At 40.3% G+C, this 25,817-nt stretch overlaps 1 protein-coding gene across 2 annotated transcripts in view; it reads right to left on the reverse strand.

Moving 5' to 3' along the window:
- The window catches only part of cacna1ea (calcium voltage-gated channel subunit alpha1 Ea), a 113,305-nt gene that overhangs the window by 62,617 nt on the left and 24,871 nt on the right, over positions 1-25,817 (reverse strand). For both annotated transcript variants that reach the window (XM_090235748.1, XM_036978239.2), the window contains exons 3-5: positions 20,668-20,771; positions 19,911-20,069; positions 15,841-16,031 (exon numbers count right to left, since the gene is read on the reverse strand). In XM_090235748.1, the coding sequence (XP_090091874.1) occupies positions 15,841-16,031; positions 19,911-20,069; positions 20,668-20,771 (454 nt within the window). The remainder of the gene's footprint in view (positions 1-15,840; positions 16,032-19,910; positions 20,070-20,667; positions 20,772-25,817) is intronic.

Genomic DNA, 25,817 nt, shown 5'->3' on the forward strand with positions numbered 1-25,817 from the left:
TGCGGCGGGCTAGCCAGGTTAGCTAAGCCTTGCATAGCCAAGTCTCAGTAGCCTCCGTTTGATGTTACTGAGACAAAGGGAAGAAAAAGCTGAAAAGCTAATTCTTATTCGAAGTGAAAACTTTCCTTTTGGTAAAGTCACCCAACACAAAAGACAAGATGAAAAAATCTGCACTCGGAAGTGTAACCTCGCAGCACACCTGTGAACAGTTAAGCAGGAAAACAGGGATCAAGTCATGCTGAGGAGAGCTTATATACTGTAGGTACTCTTTGTCAGGAACAAAGGTGAGAATGACCATACGGAAGGCGAGTGGCTCCTTATCATGAGGGGAGGGGCTCATCTAATTCGCCACGCGTCCAGTCTGTCTCCGACAGACATGTTTAATTGGTTCATCAAGCTTCTGAGACTCAGGTGCATCAAGCTTCTGAGATTCAGGTGTATCCCACATGTGAGATATTGAAATTAATAATTGAAAGAGAACCAGTTTGAACTCAGTAATATCCTAACATGCTTATAATGTCCTAACACGATTATTATCATGACACAATGGTCAATCTGTAAGCAACTGATCTAACATACAGATAATGAGTGTAACTGATCATTCAAAAAATGGTGTCAGCATTAAATGTCTACTAGCAACATTCCAGCCCGGCCCAATCGTGCCCATGTGCTTAGGATGTAATTTAGTGGGATTAGATGAAGTGGGTCCGTGGGCAGGCAGATGTTAGTAGTGAGTCAGTGGAGGGAGGTTGGCTGGGAGATTAGGAGAATGAATGACCACCCTAATGCTCTAGCCCATTCACTGAATTTAATTCCCCTACTCACTTGACACAGATACACTCTATGGCTGTGTTTAGCCAGGCAGCCCAATTATGATATTTTTTAAACAAATACAGTACCAGTCAAAAGGTTGGACACACCTACTCATTCAAGGGTTTTTCTTAATTTCACTATTTTCTACATTTTAAAATAGTATTGAAGACAAAACTATGCAAAGCTGTCATCAAGGTAAAGGGTGGCTACTGTAAAGAATCTAAAATCTAAAATATATTTTGATTTGTTTCACACTTTTTTGGTTACTATATGATTCCATATGTGTTATTTCATAGTTTTGATGTAGAAAATAATAAAAAATAAAGAAAAGCACTCTTCAACCGATCGCTGCCTGCTCGCGCCTGCCCGTCTAGCATCACGACTCTGAACGGTTCTGATTTGTTGAGCAGAGTGTTGGAGGAGTGTCCACATATTCAAGTGGACAACTACAAATACCTAGGTGTCTGGTTAGACTGTAAACTCCCCTTCCAGACTCACATTAAGCATCTCCGATCCAAAATTAAATCTAGAATCGGCTTACTATTTCGCAACAAAGCATCCTTCACACATGCTGCCAAACATTCCCTCGTAAAACTGACTATCCTACTGATCCTTGACTTCGGCGATGTCATTTACAAAATAGCCTCCAACACTCTACTCAACAAATTGGATGCAGTCTATCACAGTGCCATCCGTTTTGTCACCAAAGCCCCATATACTACCCACTACTGCGACCTGTATGCTCTCGATGGCTGGCCCTCGCTTCACATTCGTTGCCAAACCCACTGGCTCCAGGTCATCTATAAGTCTTTGTTAGGTAAAGCCCCGCCTTATCTCAGCTCACTGGTCACCATAACAGCACCCACGCGTAGCACGCGCTCCAGCAGGTATATTTCAGTGGTCATCCCCAAAGCCAACTCTTCCTTTGGCCGCCTTTCCTTCCAGTTCTCTGCTGCCAATGACTGGAATGAATTGCAAAAATCACTGAAGCTTGAGTCTTATATCTCCCTCACTATCTTTAAGCATCAGCTGTCAGAGCAGCTTGCCGATCATTGCACCTGTACACAGCCCATCTGTAAATAGCCCACCCAACTACCTCATTCCCATATTGTTATTAATTTTTTTGCTCCTTTGCTCCCCAGTATCTCTTCTTGCACATTCATCTTCTGGACATCTATCACCAGTGTTTAATAGCTAAATTGTAATTATTTCGCCACTATGGCCTATTTATTGCCTTTACCTCCCTGATCTTACTACATTTGCCCACACTGTATATAGATTTTTATATTGTGTTATTGACTGTACGTTTGTTTATCCCATGTGTAACTCTGTGTTGTTTGTGTCGCACTGCTTCACTTTATCTTGGCCAGGTCGCAATTGTAAATTATAACTTGTTCTCAACTGGCCTACCTGGTTAAATAAAAAATAAAAAATAAAAAAAATAAAAAATAAAAAAATGAGTGTGTCAAAACCTTTGGCTGGTACTGTATGTCTTTCGAACAATCAGATCAGCTCTTGAACACTTGTTTTGGTACTGCCCATATGTAGCTTGTTTTGGTCGCAGGTACAGGAATGGCTAAAGATTTACATCATTTATCTGGAGCTAACTCTGCAAATAGTACTGCTGGGTGATTTGAAAAGTTATAGTCAATTCACCAATAATATAATCATACTCTTAGCAAAATATTTGATCTTTAATTTACAATCTGTAGAAATTACGAGAATAGAAAGGTTCAGGACTTTGGTGAAACATCACAGCACAGTTGAAAAATATATGTCTAATAGAATGGATGCTGTTCAGACAAAGATGGGAGGTGTGAGGGGAGCTGAAAGGTGGGACTAAAAATAACAAAAAAAACAAGATAACTAATGTAAAATATACTGTGTCCATAAAATGTACAGTTGAAGACAGAAGTTTACATACACCTTAGCCAAATACATTTAAACTCAGTTTTTCACAATTCCTGACATTTAATCCTAGTAAGAATTCCCTGTCTTAGGTCAGTTAAGATCACCACTTCATTATAAGAATGTGAAATGTTAGAATAATAATAGAGAGAATGATTTTTTTCAGCTTTTATTTATTTCATCACATTCCCAGTGGGTCAGAAGTTTACATACACTTAATTAGTATTTGGTAGCATTGCCTTTAAATTGCTTCACTTTGGACAAACGTTTCAGGTAGCCTTCCAAAAGCTTCCCACAATAAGCTGGGTGAATTTTGGCCCATTCCTCCTGACAGAGCTGGTGTAACTGAGTCAGGTTTGTAGGCCTCCTTGCTTGCACACGCTTTTTCAGTTCTGCCCACAAATGTTCTACAGGATTGAGGTCAGGGCTTTGTGATGGCCACCCCAATACCTTGACTTTGTTGTCCTTAAGCCATTTTGCCACAACTTTGGAAATATGCTTGGGGTCATTGTCCATTTGGAAGACCCATTTGTGACCAAGCTTTAACTTCCTGACTGATGTCTTCAGATGTTGCTTCAATATATCCACATAATTTTCCTTCCTCCGTACCCAAAAGTTCCTTCGTACTCAAAAGTACGATTTTTGTCCCCATGTGCAGTTGCAAACCGTAGTCTGGCTTTTTTTATGGCGGTTTTGGAGCAGGCTTCTTCTTTGCTGAGTGGCCTTTCAGGTTATGTCGATATAGGACTCGTTTTACTGTGGATATAGATACTTTTGTACCCGTTTCCTCCAGCATCTTCACAGGGTCCTTTGCAGTTTTGGGATTGATTTTGCACTTTTGTTTGCACCAAAGTACGTTCATCTCTAGAAGACAGAACGAATCTCCTTCCTGAGCGGTGTGACGGCTGCATGGTCCCATGGTGTTTATATTTCTGTACTATTGTTTGTACAGATGAACATGGAACCTTCAGGCATTTGGAAATTGCTCCCAAGGACGAACATCACATACTTGTGGAATTCTACAATATTCTTTCTGAGGTCTTGGCTGATTTATTTTGATTTTCCCATGATGTCAAGCAAAGAGGCACTGAGTTTGAAGGTAGGCCTTGAAATACAAACACAGGTACACCTCCAATTGACTCATATGATGTCAATTAGTCTATCAGAAGTTTCTAAAGCCATGACATAATTTTCTGGAATTTCCCAATCTGTTTAAAGGCACAGTCAACTTAGTGTATGTAAACTTCTGACCCACTGGAATTGTGATACAGTGAATTATAAGTTAAATAATTTGTCTGTAAACAATTATTGGAAAAAAGATGCACAAGGTAGATGTCCTAACCGACTTACCATTACTATAGTTTGTTGACAAGCATTTTGTGGAGTGGTTGAAAAACAAGTTTTATTAATGACTCCAACCTAAGTGTATGTAAACTTCCGACTTCAACTGTATATAGTATGTATAAGCTGGAAGTAGAAACCTAAGTATTGTTGGAGTCGTGTTGGATGGCCGCCGTTTTGCAAGCTCCAACACAACTTTGCTATTCTGTAATTGTTTTGCTGTTTATTTTTACTCTATTTTCACAAAATGTTTCCGCTGTTATTTCTTACAACCGACAAGAAACCTTGAACATCAGAATGGCAGTTACTGACCCCAATTCCGACTTCTACTTCGACTCATCTGCCCTGGGTTCTCTACGTAATTCCAATCCAATTGTCGGGCTACACAATAGGGAACACTGGCGTTACAGAGGCAAGAGGGGGGTCCTTGTAGGATTAAGGTGAAGTGAAAACCGGCCACTTCTTCCCTCCCTTCTATTGGGTAATGTACAGTCACTTAATAATAAGATGAATGACTTCCGATCATGGATTTACTAAAAACGGGACTCTTGAAACTTCAACAGTCTTTGCTTTTCAGAAACATGGCTCTCGGACAAGATACCCCCCACAGCTATCCAACTCGATGGATTCTTCATTCACCGTGTGGCCAGGGAAATTGACAGGGGGAGGGGTTTGCTTCTTCATCAACAACAACTGGTGTTCTAATTCCAGCACGGTGGAAGTGTCGACCCACTGTTTACCCATCTTGGAATACCTGATGGTCAAATGCCGACCCTTCTGCCTCCTGAGGGAGTTTTCAGCTGTTATCGTGACTGCTGTATACATTCCACCTCAGGACAATAAAAATAACAAGCTGGCACTTAATGAACTGTACAAGGCTATAAACAAGCAGGATAACCTACACCAAGTGGCTGCCTTTCTGGTTGTCGGCGATTGGCGTCACTAAGAGACTCCAACACGAAGAGATCTCCAACACCACTAAGGGTGATAAAGTCCTGGACCACTGCTATTCTAAACACAAGCAAGCATACAAGGCCCTCTTTCACCTGCCATTCGGCAAATCAGATCATGACTCCGTACTCTTGCTTCCTCTTTACAAGCAGAAGCTGAAACAGGAAGAACCAACGATTCGCTCCGTTTATAAATGGTCATCAGAATCCGAGGTTATGCTACAGGACTGCGCTAATTGGATTATGTAACGAGACTCCGCCGAAAACATGGACAAGTTAACCACCTCCGTCACCGGCTACATTAGAAAATAGCCCATATTAATATATGTAGCCTTAGCAATAAGGTTAATGAAATCAATAACTTGCTAACATCAGATAACATTCGTAATTAGCCATTTCTGAGACTCACTTAGATAATTAATTTGATGATACATCAGTAGCAATACAAGCATATAACATCTATAGAAGAGACAGAAATGCTTATGGGGGAGGTGTTGCTGTATATATTCAGAGCCAAATCCTTGTAATGCTTAGAGAAGATCTTATGTCAAGTGTTATTGAAGTGTTGTGGTTGCAGGTTCACTTGGTACATCTAAAGCCTTTTCTTTTGGGGTGTAGCTATAGCCCACCAACTGCTTACAGTCAGTGTCTAAATAATATGTGTGAAATGCTTGATAGTGTATGTAATGTAAACAGAGGTCTACTTTCTTGGGGACCTGAATATTGACTGGTTTTCATCAAGCTGTCCGCTCAAGAGAAAGCTTCTCACTGTAACCAGTGCCTGTATTCTAGTTCAGGTTATTCATCAACCCACCAGGGTGTTTACAAACACTACAGGGACAAGATCATCCACATGTATTGATCACATTTTTACTAATACTGTAGAACTTTGTTCTAATGCTGTATCTGTACCCATTGGATGCAGTGATCACAGTATAGTGGCTAGATCCAGGAAAGCCAAAGTTCCAACAGCTGGGCCTAAAATAATGTATAAGAGATCATACAAAAGATTTTGCTGTGACTCTTATGTGGATGATGTTAAAAATATTTGTTGGTCTGATGTGATTAATGAGGAGCATCCAGACGCTGCACTTTATGAATTTATGAAATTGCTTCTTCCAATTATTGATAAACATGCACCTGTTAAAACCTCTTCCGTCTACCCCCTCCTTTTTCGAACATTCTGTTAAAAATCGCGCAACATTTCAGCGTCCTGCTACTCATGCCAGGAATATAGTATATGCATATGATTAGTATGTGTGGATAGAAAACACTCTGAAGTTTCTAAAACTGGTTAAATCACGCCTGTGACTATAACAGTTCGTGTGTTTAATCGAAAAGCGCAAGAAAAACTGGTCACTGAAAACTGAAAAAAAGATCCATGCGCCACTTGCATGTATTGTTTAAGGGACACCAAGTCTCGCCAGTCTTGTCATTTTCCTGAGAGTTATTTCTTGGTCAAACAAAGGAGAGAGATTCCATTCCATCCGGTCTCCGACAGGACGTCTTGGAAGAGAGGTTTCCCAAACATGATTTGAAGACGTGGAGCTATTGAATACACATCGCCCCGTGTTCAATTTGATAGATTATTAACGTTTACTAATACCTAAAGTTGGATTACAAAAGTATTTCGAAGTGTTTTGTCGTCGACTTTTTTAATTTTAAAAAATGACGCTGCGTTTTGAAACAGTGTTTTTTTTCTGAATCACACAGTTTCTATAGATGGATATTTTGGGTATATATGGACCTATTTAATCGAAAAAAATACCCAATAGTGATGTTTATGGGGCATATAGGAGTGCCAACAAAGAAGCTCGTCAAAGGTAATGAATGTTTTATATTTTATTTCTGCTATTTGTGTAGCGCCGGCTACGCTAATTATTTTGTTTACGTCGCCTTCAGGTATTTCGGGGTGTTGCATGCTATCAGATAATAGCTTCTCATGCTTTCGCCGAAAAGCATTTTAAAAATCGGACTTGTTGGCTAGATTCACAACGAGTGTAGCTTTAATTCAATACCCTGCATGTGTGTTTTAATGAACGTTTGAGTTTTAACGAGTACATTTAGCATTTAGCGTAGTGCATTTGCATTTCCAGGTGCCTAGTTGAGACATCTGCGTCTCAGGTAGGAGCAAGAGTTTTAATAAACTGACTGTTAGAACTGTTAAGGCTCCATGGATTGATGAGGAATTGAAAAACATTATGGTTGAAAAAGATGGGACAAAAGGAGTGTCAAATAAGTCTGGCTGCACATCTGACTGGCCTACTTACTGCAAATTGAGAAATTATGTGACTAAACTCAACAAAAGAAGAACAAACTGTACTATGATGCCAAGATCAATGATATAAAGAAAGATGGAGTACAAAAACTTTGGAGTACTTTAAATGAAATTATTGGCAGAAAGACAAATTCAACTGCATCTTTCATCAAATCAGATGGCTTATTCGTCACAAAACCATCTGATGTTGCCAATTACTTTAATGATTATTTAATTGGCAAAGTGGGCAAACTTAGGCAGGAAATTCCAACAACAAAATGTGAGCAATTGTATTCATGCATAAAAAAACAAATAATGAAAGAAAAGCATTGCAAGCTTGAATTTTGTAAAGTTAGTGTGGGAGAGGTGGTAAAATGATTGTTATCGATCAATAATAACAAACCTCTTGCATAGACAACTTAGATGGAAAGCTACTGAGGATGGTAGCTGACTCTATGGCCACTCCTATCTGTCATATATTTCATCTGAGTCTAGAGGAAGGTGTTTGTCCTCAGGCCTGGAGTGAAGCCAAAGTAATTTCGCTACCCAAGAGTGGTAAAGCAGCCTTTACTGGTTCTAACAGCAGACTTATGAGCTTGCTGACAGCTCTTAGCAAACTGTTGGAAAAAATGGTGTTTGACTTTGTGTTATGGCTTTTAAACCTCTGCCATATCGTGGATTCAGAGCTATCTATATAATACAACTTTTCTTTAATGGAAGCTTCTCTAATGTCAGACATGTACAGTGTGGTACCGCAGGGCAGCTCTCTAGGCCCTCTACTCTTTCTATTTTTACCAATGACTTGCCACTGGCATTAAAGAAAGCATGTGTGTCCATGTACGCTGATGATTCAACCATATACGCATCAGCAACCACAGCTAATGAAGTCACTGAAAACCTTAACAAAGAGTTGCAGTCTGTTTTGGAATGGGTGGCCAGTAATAAACTGGTCCTGAACATCTCTAAAACTAAGAGCATTGCATTTGGTACAAATCATTCCTTAAGTGCTTGACCTCAGCTGAATCTGGTAATGAATGGTGTGGCTGTTGAACAAGTTGAGCAGAATAAATTACTTGGCGTTACCTTAGATTGTAAACTGTCATGTTCAAAACATATAGATTCAATGGTTGTAAAGACAGGGAGAGGTCTGTCCGTAATAAAGAGATGCTCTGATTTTTTGACACCACACTCCAAAAATGAAGTTCTGCAGGCTCGAGTTTGTCTAATCTTGATTATCGTCCAGTCTTGTGGTCCAGTGCTGCAAGGAAAGACCCAGTTAAGTTGCAGCTGGCCCAGAACAGAGCAGCACGTTTTGCTCTTCATTGTAATCAGAGGACTGATATAAATACTGTGCATGCCAGTCTCTCTTGGCTAAGAGTTGAGAGAGACTGACTGCATCACTTTTTATTTTTATTAGAAACATTAATGTGTTGGAAATCCCAAATCATTTGCAAAAACAACAACACACCTCTGACACACACACTTATCCCACCAGACATGCCACCAAGGGTCTTTTCACAGTCCCCAAATCCAGAACAAATTCAAGAAATAGTACAGTCTTATATAGAGCCCTTATTGCATGGAACTTCGTTCTTTCTCATATTGCTCAAATAAAGAGCAAACCTGTTTTCAAAAAAATTGATTAAGCAACACATCACAGCACAACACCTCTCCCCTATATGACCTAGATAGTTTGTGTGTATGCATTGATATGTAGGCTACATGTGCCTTTACATTTTTGTATGTAGTTCTGTCCTTGAGCTGTTCTTGTCTATTGATGTTCTGTATTATGTCATTCTGTATTATGTTTCATGTTTTGTGTAGACCCCAGGAAGAGTAGTTGCTGCTTTTCCAACAGCTAATCGGGATCCTAATAAAATACTAAATGCCAAATACCAGACAAACTCAATGCATTTTATGCATGCTTTGACAACAACAACATCGAGCCAGGTGTGAGGCCGTCACCGACCCAGAGGATTAGGCTATCTCGCTCTCTGAGGTCAACGTGAGAAGGGTCGTTAATCAGGTCAACACCCGCAAGGCCGCGGGCCCCAACGGTATTCCAGGGCACATTTTCAGAGCACATTGACGTGGGTGGCAGTGGAGCAGGTAGACAGCTTCAAGTTTCTCTGTGTCCAAATCACTACAGACTTCAAATAGTCCAAACACACGGCTGTGAAGAAGGCATGACAGTGCCTCTTCCCCCTCAAGAGGTTGAAAAAGTTTGGCATGGGTCCTTGACTGGCTGCATCACTGCTTGGTATGGCAATACCACCACCCTCAATCGCATGGACCTACAGATGGTTGTGCGGACAGCCCAGTACATCACTGGGACCAACCTTCCTGCCATCAAGGACCTCTATATCAGGCGGTGTGAAAAAAAGGCCCGTAAAAGCGTCAGACTCCAACCACCCAAGCCATAGACTATTTACTCTGCTGCCGCACGGCAAGAGGTACCGGTGCATCAAGTCTGACACCAACAGGATCTTCAACAGCTTCTATCCCCAAGCAATACAACTGATAAATAGCTAACAAAATAGCTACATGGACTATCTAAGTTTACCTTGTCTCTTTGCACACTCACAGGGCCCGACACACACACACACACACACACACACACACACACACACACACACACATTACACACACACACACACACACACACACACACACACACACACACACAGTCACTCCAACACACACACAAACACTCACTCCATCATTTGCTCACTCACACATAATATGCAGATACATTTATATTGACTCTACACACCCGCACACCCACTCACATACAACCTGCTGCTACTCTGTTAATCTTATATCATGTTGCCTAGTCCTCTTACCCCTATACTGTACATATCCACCCACCTCCATCACTCCAGTATTCCTGCAATGTAAGTATGTTATTGGAACTGACTTTTTAAATATTTCCTGTATATAGTAAGCTTACTTACTTTCTCGTGTATTTTTTTCTAGTAATACTTGTTATTGAATATTGCATTGTTGGGTTTTGAGTTTGCAAGAAAGGCAATTCACAGCACTAGAACTTGAAACATTATTATACTCCAATTAGGGAAGGGATGAAAGGGTTAAGGGAAAATATTAGAGAAGGAAAATATTTTTTTAAATATACAGTACCAGTCAAAAGCTCGGACACACCTACTCATTCAAGGGTTTTTCTTAATTTTTACTATTTTCTACATTGTAGAATAATAGTGTAGACATCAAAACTATGAAATAACACATATGGAATCATGTAGTAACCAAAAAAGTGTTACAGTTTTTTTCGATTGCTAAACGACAGTGGACACAACTGGAGTCACATGTGCAAAACTCTAACTACAGTCTGCACAGCAGCAGTTCATGTGGACCAAACTCTAGTTCGTTTTTCATTGCTTGAACACAGTTTTCAAAACTCTACACACTTATCCCATGACTTTAACCACAACCTGCACAACACTGTGGATTTACAGCACTTTGTTCAAATGCTAACACACTGCTGGCAAAACTGTGAACCACACATTCAAAACGGAATAGATTTCAGCCTTGTGCCTTTCAAACACTGCTGATTGCAATTTCAGCTGAAAGGCTAAGCAGGTGTCTTGTTTTAGACTTGTTAGTGAACACACACACATATTACAGTATATATAGGTAGAGCTCAGAAAGACTCATTTTGGAAATGGAACAAGGAAGATGGGTTCGTGGAGGGAGAAGGGTGGCAGGGAGAGGGCGGATGCGTGGAGGAAGACAAAGAAGACAAAGAGCTGTTATTTCAGATGAAATAAGGGCTACACTAATAGACCATGTCGTGAACCATGGTCTCTCATTGAGAGAGGCAGGGTTGAGGGTGCAACCCAATCTGCAAAGATCCACAGTGGCATCTGTAATGCGAATTTTCCATCATGCAAACAGGTGAGAGTTACATCCTTACAGTAAATGAAAACATTACAGGAATCTATTTTGTATTGCAATTATAGAATATTTACACAGATATATATTACAGTAAGTTTGACTGTAAAATATATTTTTACAACAGGACCCAAAGGCTGCCCCCAACAGGGGGAAGAGGAAAAATATTTTCAGATGCGCAGGAAAATGCTATTGTTGACATGGTTGTTGTCAACAATGCAATAAAACTGCGGGAGATTCAAGAAAGAGTGATGGCTGATAATGATATATTTGAAAATGTTAATTCTGTCAGCACAACAACTATTGCTCGAGTCCTAAAGAAACACCAAGTTACAATGAAACAGTTAGTTATACAGTGCCTTGCGAAAGTATTCGGCCCCCTTGAACTTTGCGACCTTTTGCCACATTTCAGGCTTCAAACATAAATATATAAAACTGTATATTTTTGTGAAGAATCAACAACAAGTGGGACACAATCATGAAGTGGAACGACATTTATTGGATATTTCAAACTTTTTTAACAAATCAAAAACTGAAAAATTGGGCGTGCAAAATTATTCAGCCCCTTAAGTTAATCCTTTGTAGCGCCACCTTTTGCTGCGATTACAGCTGTAAGTCGCTTTGGGGTATGTCTCTATCAGTTTTGCACATCAAGAGACTGACATTTTTTCCCATTCCTCCTTGCAAAACAGCTCGAGCTCAGTGAGGTTGGATGGAGAGCATTTGTGAACAGCAGTTTTCAGTTCTTTCCACAGATTCTCGATTGGATTCAGGTCTGGACTTTGACTTGGCCATTCTAACACCTGGATATGTTTATTTTTGAACCATTCCATTGTAGATTTTGCTTTATGTTTTGGATCATTGTCTTGTTGGAAGACAAATCTCCGTCCCAGTCTCAGGTCTTTTGCAGACTCCATCAGGTTTTCTTCCAGAATAGTCCTGTATTTGGCTCCATCCATCTTCCCATCAATTTTAACCATCTTCCCTGTCCCTGCTGAAGAAAAGCAGGCCCAAACCATGATGCTGCCACCACCATGTTTGACAGTGGGTATGGTGTGTTCAGCTGTGTTGCTTTTACGCCAAACATAACGTTTTGCATTGTTGCCAAAAAGTTCAATTTTGGTTTTATCTGACCAGAGCACCTTCTTCCACATGTTTGGTGTGTCTCCCAGGTGGCTTGTGGCAAACTTTAAACGACACTTTTTATGGATATCTTTAAGAAATGGCTTTCTTCTTGCCACTCTTCCATAAAGGCCAGATTTGTGCAATATACGACTGATTGTTGTCCTATGGACAGAGTCTCCCACCTCAGCTGTAGATCTCTGCAGTTCATCCAGAGTGGTCATGGGCCTCTTGGCTGCATCTCTGATCAGTCTTCTCCTTGTATGAGCTGAAAGTTTAGAGGGACGGCCAGGTCTTGGTAGATTTGCAGTGGTCTGATACTCCTTCCATTTCAATATTATCGCTTGCACAGTGCTCCTTGGGATGTTTAAAGCTTGGGAAATCTTTTTGTATCCAAATCCGGCTTTAAACTTCTTCACAACAGTATCTCGGACCTGCCTGGTGTGTTCCTTGTTCTTCATGATGCTCTCTGCGCTTTTAACGGACCTCTGAGACTATCACAGTGCAGGTGCATTTATACGGAGACTTGATTACACACAGGTGGATTGTATTTATCATCATTAGTCATTTAGGTCAACATTGGATCATTCAGAGATCCTCACTGAACTTCTGGAGAGAGTTTGCTGCACTGAAAGTAAAGGGGCTGAATAATTTTGCACGCCCAATTTTTCAGTTTTTGATTTGTTAAAAAAGTTTGAAATATCCAATAAATGTCGTTCCACTTCATGATTGTGTCCCACTTGTTGTTGATTCTTCACAAAAAAATACAGTTTTATATCTTTATGTTTGAAGCCTGAAATGTGGCAAAAGTTCGCAAAGTTCAAGGGGGCCGAATACTTTCGCAAGGGACTGTACACTGTACCGTTCGAGAGAAACAGTGAACGGGTAAAAGAGCAAAGATACCAATATGTCCAGGTAAGACATCTGAGGTTACGTACAAAGCTATACAAAATATTTACAGTAAAAAAAAACACTAGCATTTCTACAGTAAAACTGTGCACTTACTGTTTTTCAGAGAGTAATGGAGGTGGAAGCACTGGAAAGACCACATTCATTTGTATTTATCGATGAAGCTGGATTTAACCTTGCCAAAACACGGCGCAGAGGAAGGAATGTTATAGGTCAAAGGGCCACTGTGGAGGTTCCAGGCAAAAGGGGGGGAAATATCACCATGTGTGCTGCAATGGCCAATGATGGTTTGCTTCTCAACACACCACTCATTGGTCCATACAACACAGAAAGGCTTATAGCTTTCCTAGAACAGCTTTATGCTCAGCTAGTGCCAGCAGAACAGGTGGAGCCAGTAAGAAACCCCCAAGTTTTTGTCATAGTTTGCGATAACGTTGCTTTTCACCACTCTGCAGCTGTCACAGATTGGTTTGCAGCACATCACAGATTTATGATTTTGGACCTGCCTGCATATTCACCCTTCCTCAACCCAATAGAGGAGTTTTTCTCTGCCTGGAGGTGGAAAGTGTTTGGTCACCACCCACATGACCAAATGTCTCTTTTGGAAGCCATGCGTGCCGGATGTGAGGACACGAGTCCAGAGGACTGCCAGGGATGGATAAGGCACTCCAGAAGGTTCTTCCCCAGGTGCATGGCAAGAGAAAACATTAGATGTGATGTTGAAGAAAACCTGTGGCCTGATGCTAGAGAGAGGCAGGATTAGCCCCTCAATTATTTGTTCAAATTACAGTATGTACTTTTAGTTTCTACCTTTTTTTTCTCATTACTGTAATTTCGTAAATTACTACAGACTATTGAAGCAAACTGCTAATTTTCATTTACCTTAAAGAATTGTTATGTTCTAAAAAAAATTATAAATCATGTGAAAGAATGTCACTCTTTTCTTTGAAGAAAATATTACTTTGTATGAAGTCACTGAAATTTTTCAAACTGTAAAGATGAAAAGTTTGTATTTTCTGTATTGGTGTTTGATGCTAGTGTTTTTACTCTCAGTGTGTTCTGAGTGACAGTGTGTGTTATCTCAGTGAGGGTTGTGCATAGTGTTTGGCTGCACTGAGCGTGTTTTGAGCCATGTGTTAAGAGTTTTGTTGCTTGGAATTTGTTTTGCAGGTGATGTGAACTGTTTAGCTCAGGTGACTGTTGGTAGTGCAGACTGTAGTTAGAGTTTTGCACATGTGACTCCAGTTGTGCCCACTGTCGTTTAGCAATCGAAAAAAAACTGTAAATAAATCAAAATATATTTTAGATTCTTCAAAGTAGCCACCATTTGCCTTGATGACAGCTTTGCACACTCTTGGCATTCTCTCAACCAGCTTCATGAGGAAGTCACCTGGAATGCATTTCAATTAACAGGTTAAAGTTATATTGTGGAATTTCTTTCCTTCTTAATGCGTTTCAGCCAATCAGTTGTGTTGTGACAAGGTAGGGGTGGTATACAGAAGATAGCCCGAAAAGACCAAATCCATATCATAGCAAGAACAGCTCAAATAAGCAAAAGAAAACGACAATCCATCATTACTTTAAGACATGAAGGTCAGCCAATCCGGAAATTTAAAAAAACGTTGAAAGTTCCTTCAAGTGCTGCCGCAAAAACCATCAAGCGCTATGATGAAACTGGCTCTCACGATGACCGCCACAGGAAAGAAAGACCTCTGCTGCAGAGGATATGTTTATTAGAAATAATAAATAAATGCTTCACAGAGTTGAAGTAACAGACACATCTCGACATCAAATGTTCAGAGGAGACTGCATGAACCAGGCTTTCATGGTCGAATTGCTTCAAAGAAACCACTACTAAAGGACACCAATAATAAGAAGAGACTTGCTTGGGTCAAGAAATACGAGCAATGGACATTAGACCAGTGGAAATCTGTCCTTTGGTCTGATGAGGCTAAATTTGAGATTTTTGTTTAGGTGAGAGTAGGTTAATATGTGTGGTACCCACCGTGAAGCATGGAGGAGCAGGTGTGATGGTGTGGGGGTACTTTGCTGGTGACACTGTCAGTGATTCATTTAGAATTCAAGGCACACTTAACCAGCATGGCTACCACAGCATTCTTCAGTGATACACCATCCCATCTGGTTTGCACTTAGTGGGACTATCATTTGTTTTTCAACAGGACAATGACCCAACACACCTCCAGGTGTTTGGAAATGATTCAGACATTGATAGAAACCACAATCTATCTTCAATATTACAGCTGATCTACCCTCTAAAAAACAGAAACAAAAAAACTAATCAGATCAGCTGCTTTGCCAATAATTGGGCAAAAGATCCGAATTGGGCTTTCTGTGTAAACGCAGCCTAAATGGTGTGTTTGTTTATCGTTGTGCAATGCTTCAATCATTTCTCAGGTATGGTGTGTAATCAATTGTGTTCACAATCACAGAACAGGGAAGCTACTGTAAGGGATGTTTGAGTGCATCTTGCAACAAATATCCGATAGCTTTAGTAATGACAGATAAAAACAGCTAGCTAGGATTCGGAGAGGTATATCAAAGAAATATATTACCAGGTCAAATAATAGGCTTATTTTTCCCTCATATATGGCAGAAGCAGGTGTGACTCACATTGTAGAGCACGGTGGTCCAGCCCTCCATGGTGATGCACTGGAAGACGGTGAGGACAGCAAACAGGATGTTGTCAAACTGGGTGATGCCATCGTTGGGGCCGATCCAGGTTTCACTGCAGGCGTACTTGTCAGGGCACTTCCTCACCCCACACGGGAACTCTGACTCTGACTTGTCCACCGTTTCATTCTCTGACAGAGGGACAAGAGAGAATAAAGTTCCTCAACTTGTTCTTATTGTCCTGAGTCAGAGTCCACTATAGGATGTGTAGGTTAGGCTAAAGATTTTTTTTAAACGATGCAATACTGAAATCAATCTAACTGAACGTGATTTTTCCCATGAGAGATATGATGACTTCAGAGAAATGTCTCAATTCTGAGAAATGACTTGCATCTACTGGAGATGCATGAATAAGTAGCACAATATGATGATTGTAATGTAATGCATGACTCGATCAATGAAGTGAGCAGCAGCAGCTCTCTGTGTGAAAGTCCTTTCCTGAACCCTTGTGAAAGATGACACTAATAATACGCTATTTGATTTGTGCAATGTGTGATTATCATAAATAATCTCTCTAAAGCCAATAAGGTTAACTCGTACAGTGTGGTCCCCACATAACCTTTATGATGTCATCTTAAAAATGAGAGTATGTTGTTTGATACAATTGGGTACTGTATTAAATGGGATATATTTGAAATGTAGTAAAGGAATACTAGAATATATATGATATATAATTCTTTACTGTATTAAACCACCGAGACAGACTGTAGGGTGTTCACCCATAAAATGATTAATTCCTTCAAGGTTTATACAAATATTTAAATAAATATGTAGCATGTTTATGTAGCATGTGAATGGAAGGTCATCACAGGCATGATCAAATAAGTCGTCACTGCCCAATAAAACCCTGTGATGCTGCTCCGCGGGCAGAACAGTGCTAACTTCGAACATCAGCTAACAAGCTGGCTGCAGGTTTGTGAGTGAAAATATGGGCTTTTTCTAAATTAAATCTGCTCAATATAAAACTAAATAGCGACTAAATATATATACAGTGCCTTGCGAAAGTATTCGGCCCCCTTGAACTTTGCGACCTTTTGCCACATTTCAGGCTTCAAACATAAAGATATAAAACTGTATTTTTTTGTGAAGAATCAACAACAAGTGGGACACAATCATGAAGTGGAACGACATTTATTGGATATTTCAAACTTTTTAACAAATCAAAAACTGAAAAATTGGGCGTGCAAAATTATTCAGCCCCTTTACTTTCAGTGCAGCAAACTCTCTCCAGAAGTTCAGTGAGGATCTCTGAATGATCCAATGTTGACCTAAATGACTAATGATGATAAATACAATCCACCTGTGTGTAATCAAGTCTCCGTATAAATGCACCTGCACTGTGATAGTCTCAGAGGTCCGTTAAAAGCGCAGAGAGCATCATGAAGAACAAGGAACACACCAAGCAGGTCCGAGATACTGTTGTGAAGAAGTTTAAAGCCGGAATTGGATACAAAAAGATTTCCCAAGCTTTAAACATCCCAAGGAGCACTGTGCAAGCGATAATATTGAAATGGAAGGAGTATCAGACCACTGCAAATCTACCAAGACCTGGCCGTCCCTCTAAACTTTCAGCTCATACAAGGAGAAGACTGATCAGAGATGCAGCCAAGAGGCCCATGATCACTCTGGATGAACTGCAGAGATCTACAGCTGAGGTGGGAGACTCTGTCCATAGGACAACAATCACTCGTATATTGCACAAATCTGGCCTTTATGGAAGAGTGGCAAGAAGAAAGCCATTTCTTAAAGATATCCATAAAAAGTGTCGTTTAAAGTTTGCCCCAAGCCACCTGGGAGACAAACCAAACATGTGGAAGAAGGTGCTCTGGTCAGATGAAACCAAGATTGAACTTTTTGGCAACAATGCAAAACGTTATGTTTGGCGTAAAAGCAACACAGCTCATCACCCTGAACACACCATCCCCACTGTCAAACATGGTGGTGGCAGCATCATGGTTTGGGCCTGCTTTTCTTCAGCAGGGACAGGGAAGATGGTTAAAATTGATGGGAAGATGGATGGAGCCAAATACAGGACCATTCTGGAAGAAAACCTGATGGAGTCTGCAAAAGACCTGAGACTGGGACGGAGATTTGTCTTCCAACAAGACAATGATCCAAAACATAAAGCAAAATCTACAATGGAATGGTTCAAAAATAAACATATCCTGGTGTTAGAATGGCCAAGTCAAAGTCCAGACCTGAATCCAATCGAGAATCTGTGGAAAGAACTGAAAACTGCTGTTCACAAATGCTCTCCATCCAACCTTACTGAGCTCGAGCTGTTTTGCAAGGAGGAATGGGAAAAAATGTCAGTCTCTCGATGTGCAAAACTGATAGAGACATACCCCAAGCGACTTACAGCTGTAATCGCAGCAAAAGGTGGCGCTACAAAGTATTAACTTAAGGGGGCTGAATAATTTTGCACGCCCAATTTTTCAGTTTTTGATTTGTTAAAAAAGTTTGAAATATCCAATAAATGTCGTTCCACTTCATGATTGTGTCCCACTTGTTGTTGATTCTTCACAAAAAAATAAAGTTTTATATATTTATGTTTGAAGCCTGAAATGTGGCAAAAGGTCGCAAAGTTCAAGGGGGCCGAATACTTTCGCAAGGCACTGTATATATATATCGCCAATTAGGCAATAAAGAAGACAATAAAAGCCAAGGATCTGGTGATGAAAATGACAAAGGTATCAAGTTGATTTTGATTGGTCCAACCAGCGGAGACACCTCCAAATGGTACAACATCACAACATTAAATATAGAAGCGGCACAGTCTAAACGAGCAATGGTCACAGTAAATTAACACTTTATTTCATCAACACTGTCAAGTACTAGTCTATTAAGGTTATAATATTGTAGAAAACAATCTAAGGGTGTATTCTATGTCATTTATAATGACATTGGGCAAAGACAACTACGTTTTGACATTCATTTCGTAGCACCCTCTTGAATTGCCAGATTTTATTCCACATTGTACAGCAGTGAGTGAACACCCTACAGCCTGTCAATGGCAGACCAAGGAACATTTTTATAACCAAGTCAAGCTGTGAGTGATATTGAAACCTCGACAAAAGATAAGGTAAGGTAACCCTTTTTGAAAAGGAAAGATAACTTCATCATCTTCTCTATCTGTGACAACTAAGTTCCTATAATGTAAAAGAAACGAAGGAACAAATCCCCAGTAAGCTTGTTAAAAGACCACACTACCTGAATAACAAATTATGTTCAGGAGATAAACATGTGTGTGAATAGAACTGTGTAACCCACTTTATTATAACATGATTCATGCATCTATGACTTTACAATTAGTCGAGGTACTGTATTGAGCTGCTATATTGTGGGGTTTAATTACATAGGCAGTCATGTTGGCTGTGGTTACATTTACAGGTGCAGTCAGGATTGGTACTGTGTGTTTCAGGTCTGTTGGATAACACAGCTAGTGTCATCCTGACCACTGACAATACATTACACTGGGCGGGTGGGAGGGAACAGCAGAGAGCACTCACAGGACGTTTGTATGGCTTATCATTACAGCTGAGGAAGCCTCGTAGAAAATAATAATCCACTTGTTGTGTAGGCGCAGTATAACCTTGCTGATAAATGATCAGCTTGAAGGATGTTTACGATAACTTACCCTAAATGTATACATCAGCGAAGGATCACAGCACGATACTAACGCATTGTTTAAAACAATTCTATGTAGCTAGGTGTTCAATGCAAGCATAGGCTATAAGCAAGTACAGGTATAAATACACTGAATACAACACATTCAACCTCATAAAGGGACACCAACAGCTACAGAACCAACCCGAATTGATACGCAGAGCAGTGTGCGTCCTGAATGACTGCAGACTTGATGGCATCTCTCTAAGGCTTGGAGCTCAAAGTGCCCTTTCTCTGTCTGGGTGAGTCCCAAATGGTACTCTATAGCCTATATAATCCCTGGTCAAAAGTAGTGCACTACAAAAGGAATACAGTGGTTATTTGGGATGCATATTCTGTCTTACCCAGGATATTTGGCATGGGCAGACAGGTGTTGTGGAGCTTTCCACTGTAGAACTCCAGGCCGATGATGGCAAACATGAGAATGGCAAAGAAGAGCAGCAGGCCGATCTGGAGCAGCGGCACCATGGCTTTCATGATGGATTTCAGGACTATCTGCAGGCCTGGTCACACAGACAAAGATAGAGAAAGAGACAACTGTCATGTGTTATAAGTGCCAACAATGAGTAACAGCACAAAACATTTGTAAATGGTAAGTGTGGGAACCACTTCAAGCAGATACTGTCAGAACTCTCACTTTGGCTAACACAACAATCCCCCTAAGACATCGTTGCCTTTTGGGAGTGGGTCACTACTGCATCTGCTAGTTGTCAGTCGGACTCAGATGTGTTCTGCCAACAGAAGAACTCATTAGGACTAACTTTACGGACTCCAAATTGAGGTTAGACAGCGGTCCAGAAAACACCAGTAGAACCAGTGCAGATACCTATATGTGTACTGTATACATCCGTGGAGGTTGGTGGGGAGAGCTATAGGAGGATGGGCTCATTGCTATGGCTGGAATGGAATAAATGGAACGGTATCAAACACATCAAACAAATAAGGAAACCACATGTTTGACTCAATCCATTTATTCCATTCCAGCCATTATAATGAGCCTGTCCTCATATAGCTCCTCCCACCAGCCTCCACTAGTATAGATTTAGATAGGCAGAGCAGATCCATGGACACCCAGTACATCTGGTGGTGTAAGCTACTCACTGGGGATTCCAGAGACCAGTTTGAGGGGTCGGAGCACGCGTACGGCCCGCAGGGTCCGCAGGTCCACTGGGATGTTCATGTGAGCTCCCGCTGTGGCCAGAATCCTGCATACACCCACACAACACACACACAACACACACACAACACAGGGAATTATTAAATAATTTATACACCGTTAATATTCCATTAATATTTCAAAGAGGGGTCTGAATGTAATGTCAAACATGATCTGAATCAGGCATTGTGTGATACATTTCTTTGTGCAGGTCCAGGACCGGTCATGACTGAACCTATACCACAGTTGGGGGAGAGGGTAATGTATTGGCACTGGTGCCCCCAAATAAAGTACTTGTTGGCGGTGTATTCATCACATCAGCTCCCCAGGAAAACATGACACTTCTTCATTACACAGTCTGATTAGCTCTAATTAAACTATGTACCTACGCAATTAGAACCGTGTGTCCCCTTCATGCTATTAGAACAAAATTGGCTCAAAACAACACGACGCAGTCTATCAAGGCTGTTATCTTTTACAAATTGGTCTACACTTAAGACTATTCGTGGCTATTACTCATGGATAATACTAGAATCTTAGAAAATTCCTGATTTTAAACAATAAAATAGCATTTTTCGAGACTCAACACACATGATTGACAGATCAATATTGCAGTGAAATGGTCCATTAGTGTAATTCTGCTCCTACTCTGTTTAGCTAACATTCAGCAGCCATCCTAGCACTTCATCTCTGGGTCTTATCATCTGAGTCATCTGTCACATGTGTGCAGCTAACCACATTAGTTATGTTTTCCCATCAGACTGGAGTAAAATGAGACCAGCCATTATAGATGTGTCCCACTCAGAAGGTTCAGGAGGAGCAGGGAGGGGAAGGGGGTACTGTTGTTCAAGCAATCTGGTTTCCCTGGTTCTTGTTTGTGAAAGGCACACAGGTGTGCCTGCACGCAGACACAAATAATAGGGAGTGTGAGGGTCTACAACAGGCAATGAATGCAGGAGAAAACAAGTCGTCTTTTTGGCTGCACTGCGTAGGCACTGACAAATTCTATTAAGGAAATGAAGGCTGCAGCTCTATCAAGGCAATGCACATTCCGGCTAATATGCTGTAAACTGTTAAATAGATACATATATTATTGAATTGTATTCTTGCTGTGGCTTACATACTAAAACGCTGAATGAAAACAAGATCACCGAGTTTCAATACTTTAAGCAGTGGGCATAGAGTTTCAGCCCCCTGGATAAAATGGTGCAGTCCACAGACAGCAGCTACCTGGAGCACATGTGAAGCAGCTCATTATAAAATGCAAATGTTGTCCTTTCTCTGATGTGCCTCTTAATAGGATGGTACACATTGTAGATACAGCACAGCAGGTAGAAGAGAGATATGTAAGGGAGGCCTATGTGTTTACTGTGTACTCCCAATCTCCTCCATTACTCCTTCCCTCCTCTCCTTCACGTGTTAGTGGCACTAGGCTGCTGTGCACACTCGGGGGGATTCAGATCACCCTCCCCCGTTTTCTCCTCATCCCTCTCTCTCTAAATACACTTCCAGCGCGGCTCACTTTACACCATAATGGGAGTGATAGACAACCCATGGTCACCCCTCTCACTGTTTTCTCCCTCATTCATTTTTGCCTTTCATTCATTTTCGCCTTTTGCCTTTTTGTGTAGTTTTATGTAGTCTGGGACCCCTCTGAACACAGCAAGCAGGACTTACTGGAGAGAGATGCTAAGGATTAGTTCCAGGAACATTTCAAAGTAACAACCTGAGGTCTGAATTCAGAGATACAGAGATTAAATGACGTGCGGCTGCAGATGATGTCTTCAAACAACAAAGAAGGGCGTACTTTTTTCAACATTAGTAAATTGCTATATCCCTGTTTTGTCATTTTCTGTTAACACAGTGTTACACATAAATAATACAGAGTACATTGAATATGGCATAGATCCAATTATAGCCTGAAGATTAGTCACATCTGGGGTGTCAGGACACTGGGGTGTCAGCCATTTTAATTAAGACTGGAGAGAGATCTTAAAATAGCACGTCCATTCAGAGACAGAAATTATATTATTCCATCTAGGATGAGCTGAGAACAGACAGAGCCTCCTCCCCTTCTCCAAATCATTACCAAGTCTGGCCTGCTCTTTAGTTGTTATGGAGACTGGGGGATCTAGGAGCTAAAATTGTAATCCCCATTTATTCTGCTGATGGACTTCCTGCTCAGGCAGACACCCTTGTGATTTGTGAGGAGCCAGCCAGGTGAGCTGTACTCTGGTCTGGTCTATATTAGTGGACAGAGAAAGTGGCCACTGGGCAGACACACGTGTAGGCTAGGCACATGAGCTTGATGATACATAGTTACAGTACATGTGTAGCCGTTAAGTCCCATTCAACAGAAGGCATAAATAAAGTACAAAGAGAACATTACATTAGGCTTTGGTAATATACCGTTTACACTGTATACCAGGGTATTTTGAAAAACTGACGGTATGATTTCAATACCGTTTGCTAAGCAACCATTTTTTGTTTGTACAGACGAAACCATTCTGTCAAAAGTTGCTAACTCACGTCTAAATTCTCAAACTAAATACATACTGCAATTCCAACCACAAAACCTCTGCTTTGATTTTCAGCCTAGCTAGCAGCTAAATGTTTGTTTTTCACTTTATTCTAATTGTAATGCTATTTTTGAGGCTACACATTTTGTCATGGAAAATATGAATGATGTTTCCAACAACCAATGAGCAACTCCACAATAAATCCAGCTGCATATGGAGATTGCTGAAATGCCCGTGGCAGAAAAAGTACCCAATTGTCATACTTGAGTAAAAGTAAAGATACCTTCGTAGAAAATGACTCAAGTAAAAGTAAAAGTCACCCAGAAAAATACTACTTTAGTAAAAGTCTAAAAGTAGTTCGGTTTTAAATATACTTAAGTATCAAAAGTAAATATAATTACAAAAATATACTTAAGTATCAAAAGTAAAAGTATAAATCATTTCAAATAGCTTATAATAAGAAAACCAAATTGTTTTTTTATTTACAGATAGCTAGGGGCACACTACAACACACAGATATAATTTACAAACGAAACATTTGTGTTTAGTGAATCCTCCAGATCAGAGGCAGTAGGGATGACCAGGGATGTTCTCTTGATAAGTGAGTGAATTGGACTACTTTCCTGTCCTGCTAAGCATTGAAAATGTAACTGGAGTACTTTTGGGTGTCAGGGAAAACGTATAGAGTAATAAGTACATTATTTTCTTTAGGGATGTAGTGAAATAAAAGTAAAAGTAGTCAAAAATATAAATAGTAAAGTAAAGTACAAATACCTAAAAAAAAAGCGACTTAAGTAGTACTTTAAAGTAGTTTTACTTAAGTATTTTAAACCACTGCGAAAAGAAGGTCTGTTTGGCAATGACATGGAGTGACAATGAGTTTAATGTTAGCTAAAGAGACTGGTTCCCAGACTAGAGACATTCAATCCCCTCCTGGATCAAGATCGCTGTTGCCAAATTGTTTTGTGTGTCAAAAATAATATTGATAGAAAAATTATGTGTGCAAGTGGCTTTATAATAATGTATATTAAAATACTGTATAACCCGGTATGATACAGAAACGGTATGACAGTATGAAAATCTGGATACCGGACAAACCTTATCTATGTGGATGGTGCACATTCCTACAATTTAATATTTCATTCAGCAAATACAATTTACGCAACAAAATTCAGAGGCAACAGTGTTTGTTTTTTAAGTTTTCAACCTAGGAGCATAATCCAGCATGTTAAAACCCTGTGAGGAGTGAAGACACTGTGGGAGGCTCCAGAAGGAATGGATGCTATCTCTTTGTGCCAGAAAGCAGAGCAGTGTGGGAGTACCTCAGCAGCACAAAGCCTGGGTAAGGACGATCCACTGTCACTGGTACCACTGCATGCAAGGGAACAATGTATTGTCACTGATTTTACTGCATCATGCCAGGAAACAAAAGCTGTTCACTTTTAACACCACTTGGACCCTCAGCTGCAGAATTCACACTCATTACTGATCCTATTTATCTCCGTTTCTGATAATGATTCGCTGGTGTCATTTTCAACTGTAAATCCACACACAAGAAACAACAATAATAAGTCCCTTGACAGTGACATACTGTAAGTCATAATACTATCAATATCATGACATGATTGGCACCTGTCATGAACATTATGTCAAATGACAGACAGCTGTCATTTCTTGAGGGCAAATCTAGGTTAGGAAGTTATCTAACTGACTACTTTGATAGGGAGGACATGGAGCTGCGTCATTGAAGTCTTTGCTTTTGACAGATTGCTGTAACCAAGGCCTACCTTTGTGCCTTCACCGTTTCTACAAGACACCTTCTATGTGTTTGCCCATGATGGTGTGTCTGTGGTAAGTGTGAAATGTTAGCCAGCACTCTGTGTATTTGCACCTATATATAACCGCTCCATAACCTGTCTACTCTACAGTACTCAGAGAGAGAGCCTTGTGTTTTGATGAGGGCTCGTCTCACACCAACCCTGCTCTGTTCCTCTGTGTCTTATGAATCATTCACTCACCACCAGATCTATTAATCAACTTGTGCAAAGAGCAAAGACTTGAGCTAATTGTCACAAGGTGTAATATAGAGAACCAGTGATAGACACTCAAGGATAGAGAGACAACAGAGAGAGACACAGAAGTGTCAATGACGACACCTCGATTTCATATGAATAACTGGAGCTTGCAGATTATTTCCAAACATTGAGCTAAGCCTTGAGCATTGATTCACTGGGGATTTCATGTACTTTATGAAGACAAAGTGCATTATCTGCTTGTTCACATGTTCATCACTTAGTTTTGCGGGAAAGATTTGGCTCCTATTAAATCAAATCAAAGTTTATTTGACACGTGTGCCGAACACAACAGGAATACAACAACAACCTTACCGTGAAATACTTACTTACAGGCCCTAACCAACAGTGCAATTTTTAAGTAAAAAATAGATATTAGGTGAACAATAGATAAGCAAAGAAATAAAAACTACAGTAAAAAGACAGTGAAAAATAACAATAGCGAGGCTATATACAGTAGCGAGGCTATGTACAGGCACCACCGGTTAATTAGGCAAATTAAGG

Source organism: Oncorhynchus mykiss, chromosome 5 (genome assembly GCF_057628025.1).
Source record: "Oncorhynchus mykiss isolate SJ-2025 chromosome 5, ASM5762802v1, whole genome shotgun sequence".
NCBI classification, from domain to species: Eukaryota; Metazoa; Chordata; class Actinopteri; order Salmoniformes; family Salmonidae; genus Oncorhynchus; species Oncorhynchus mykiss.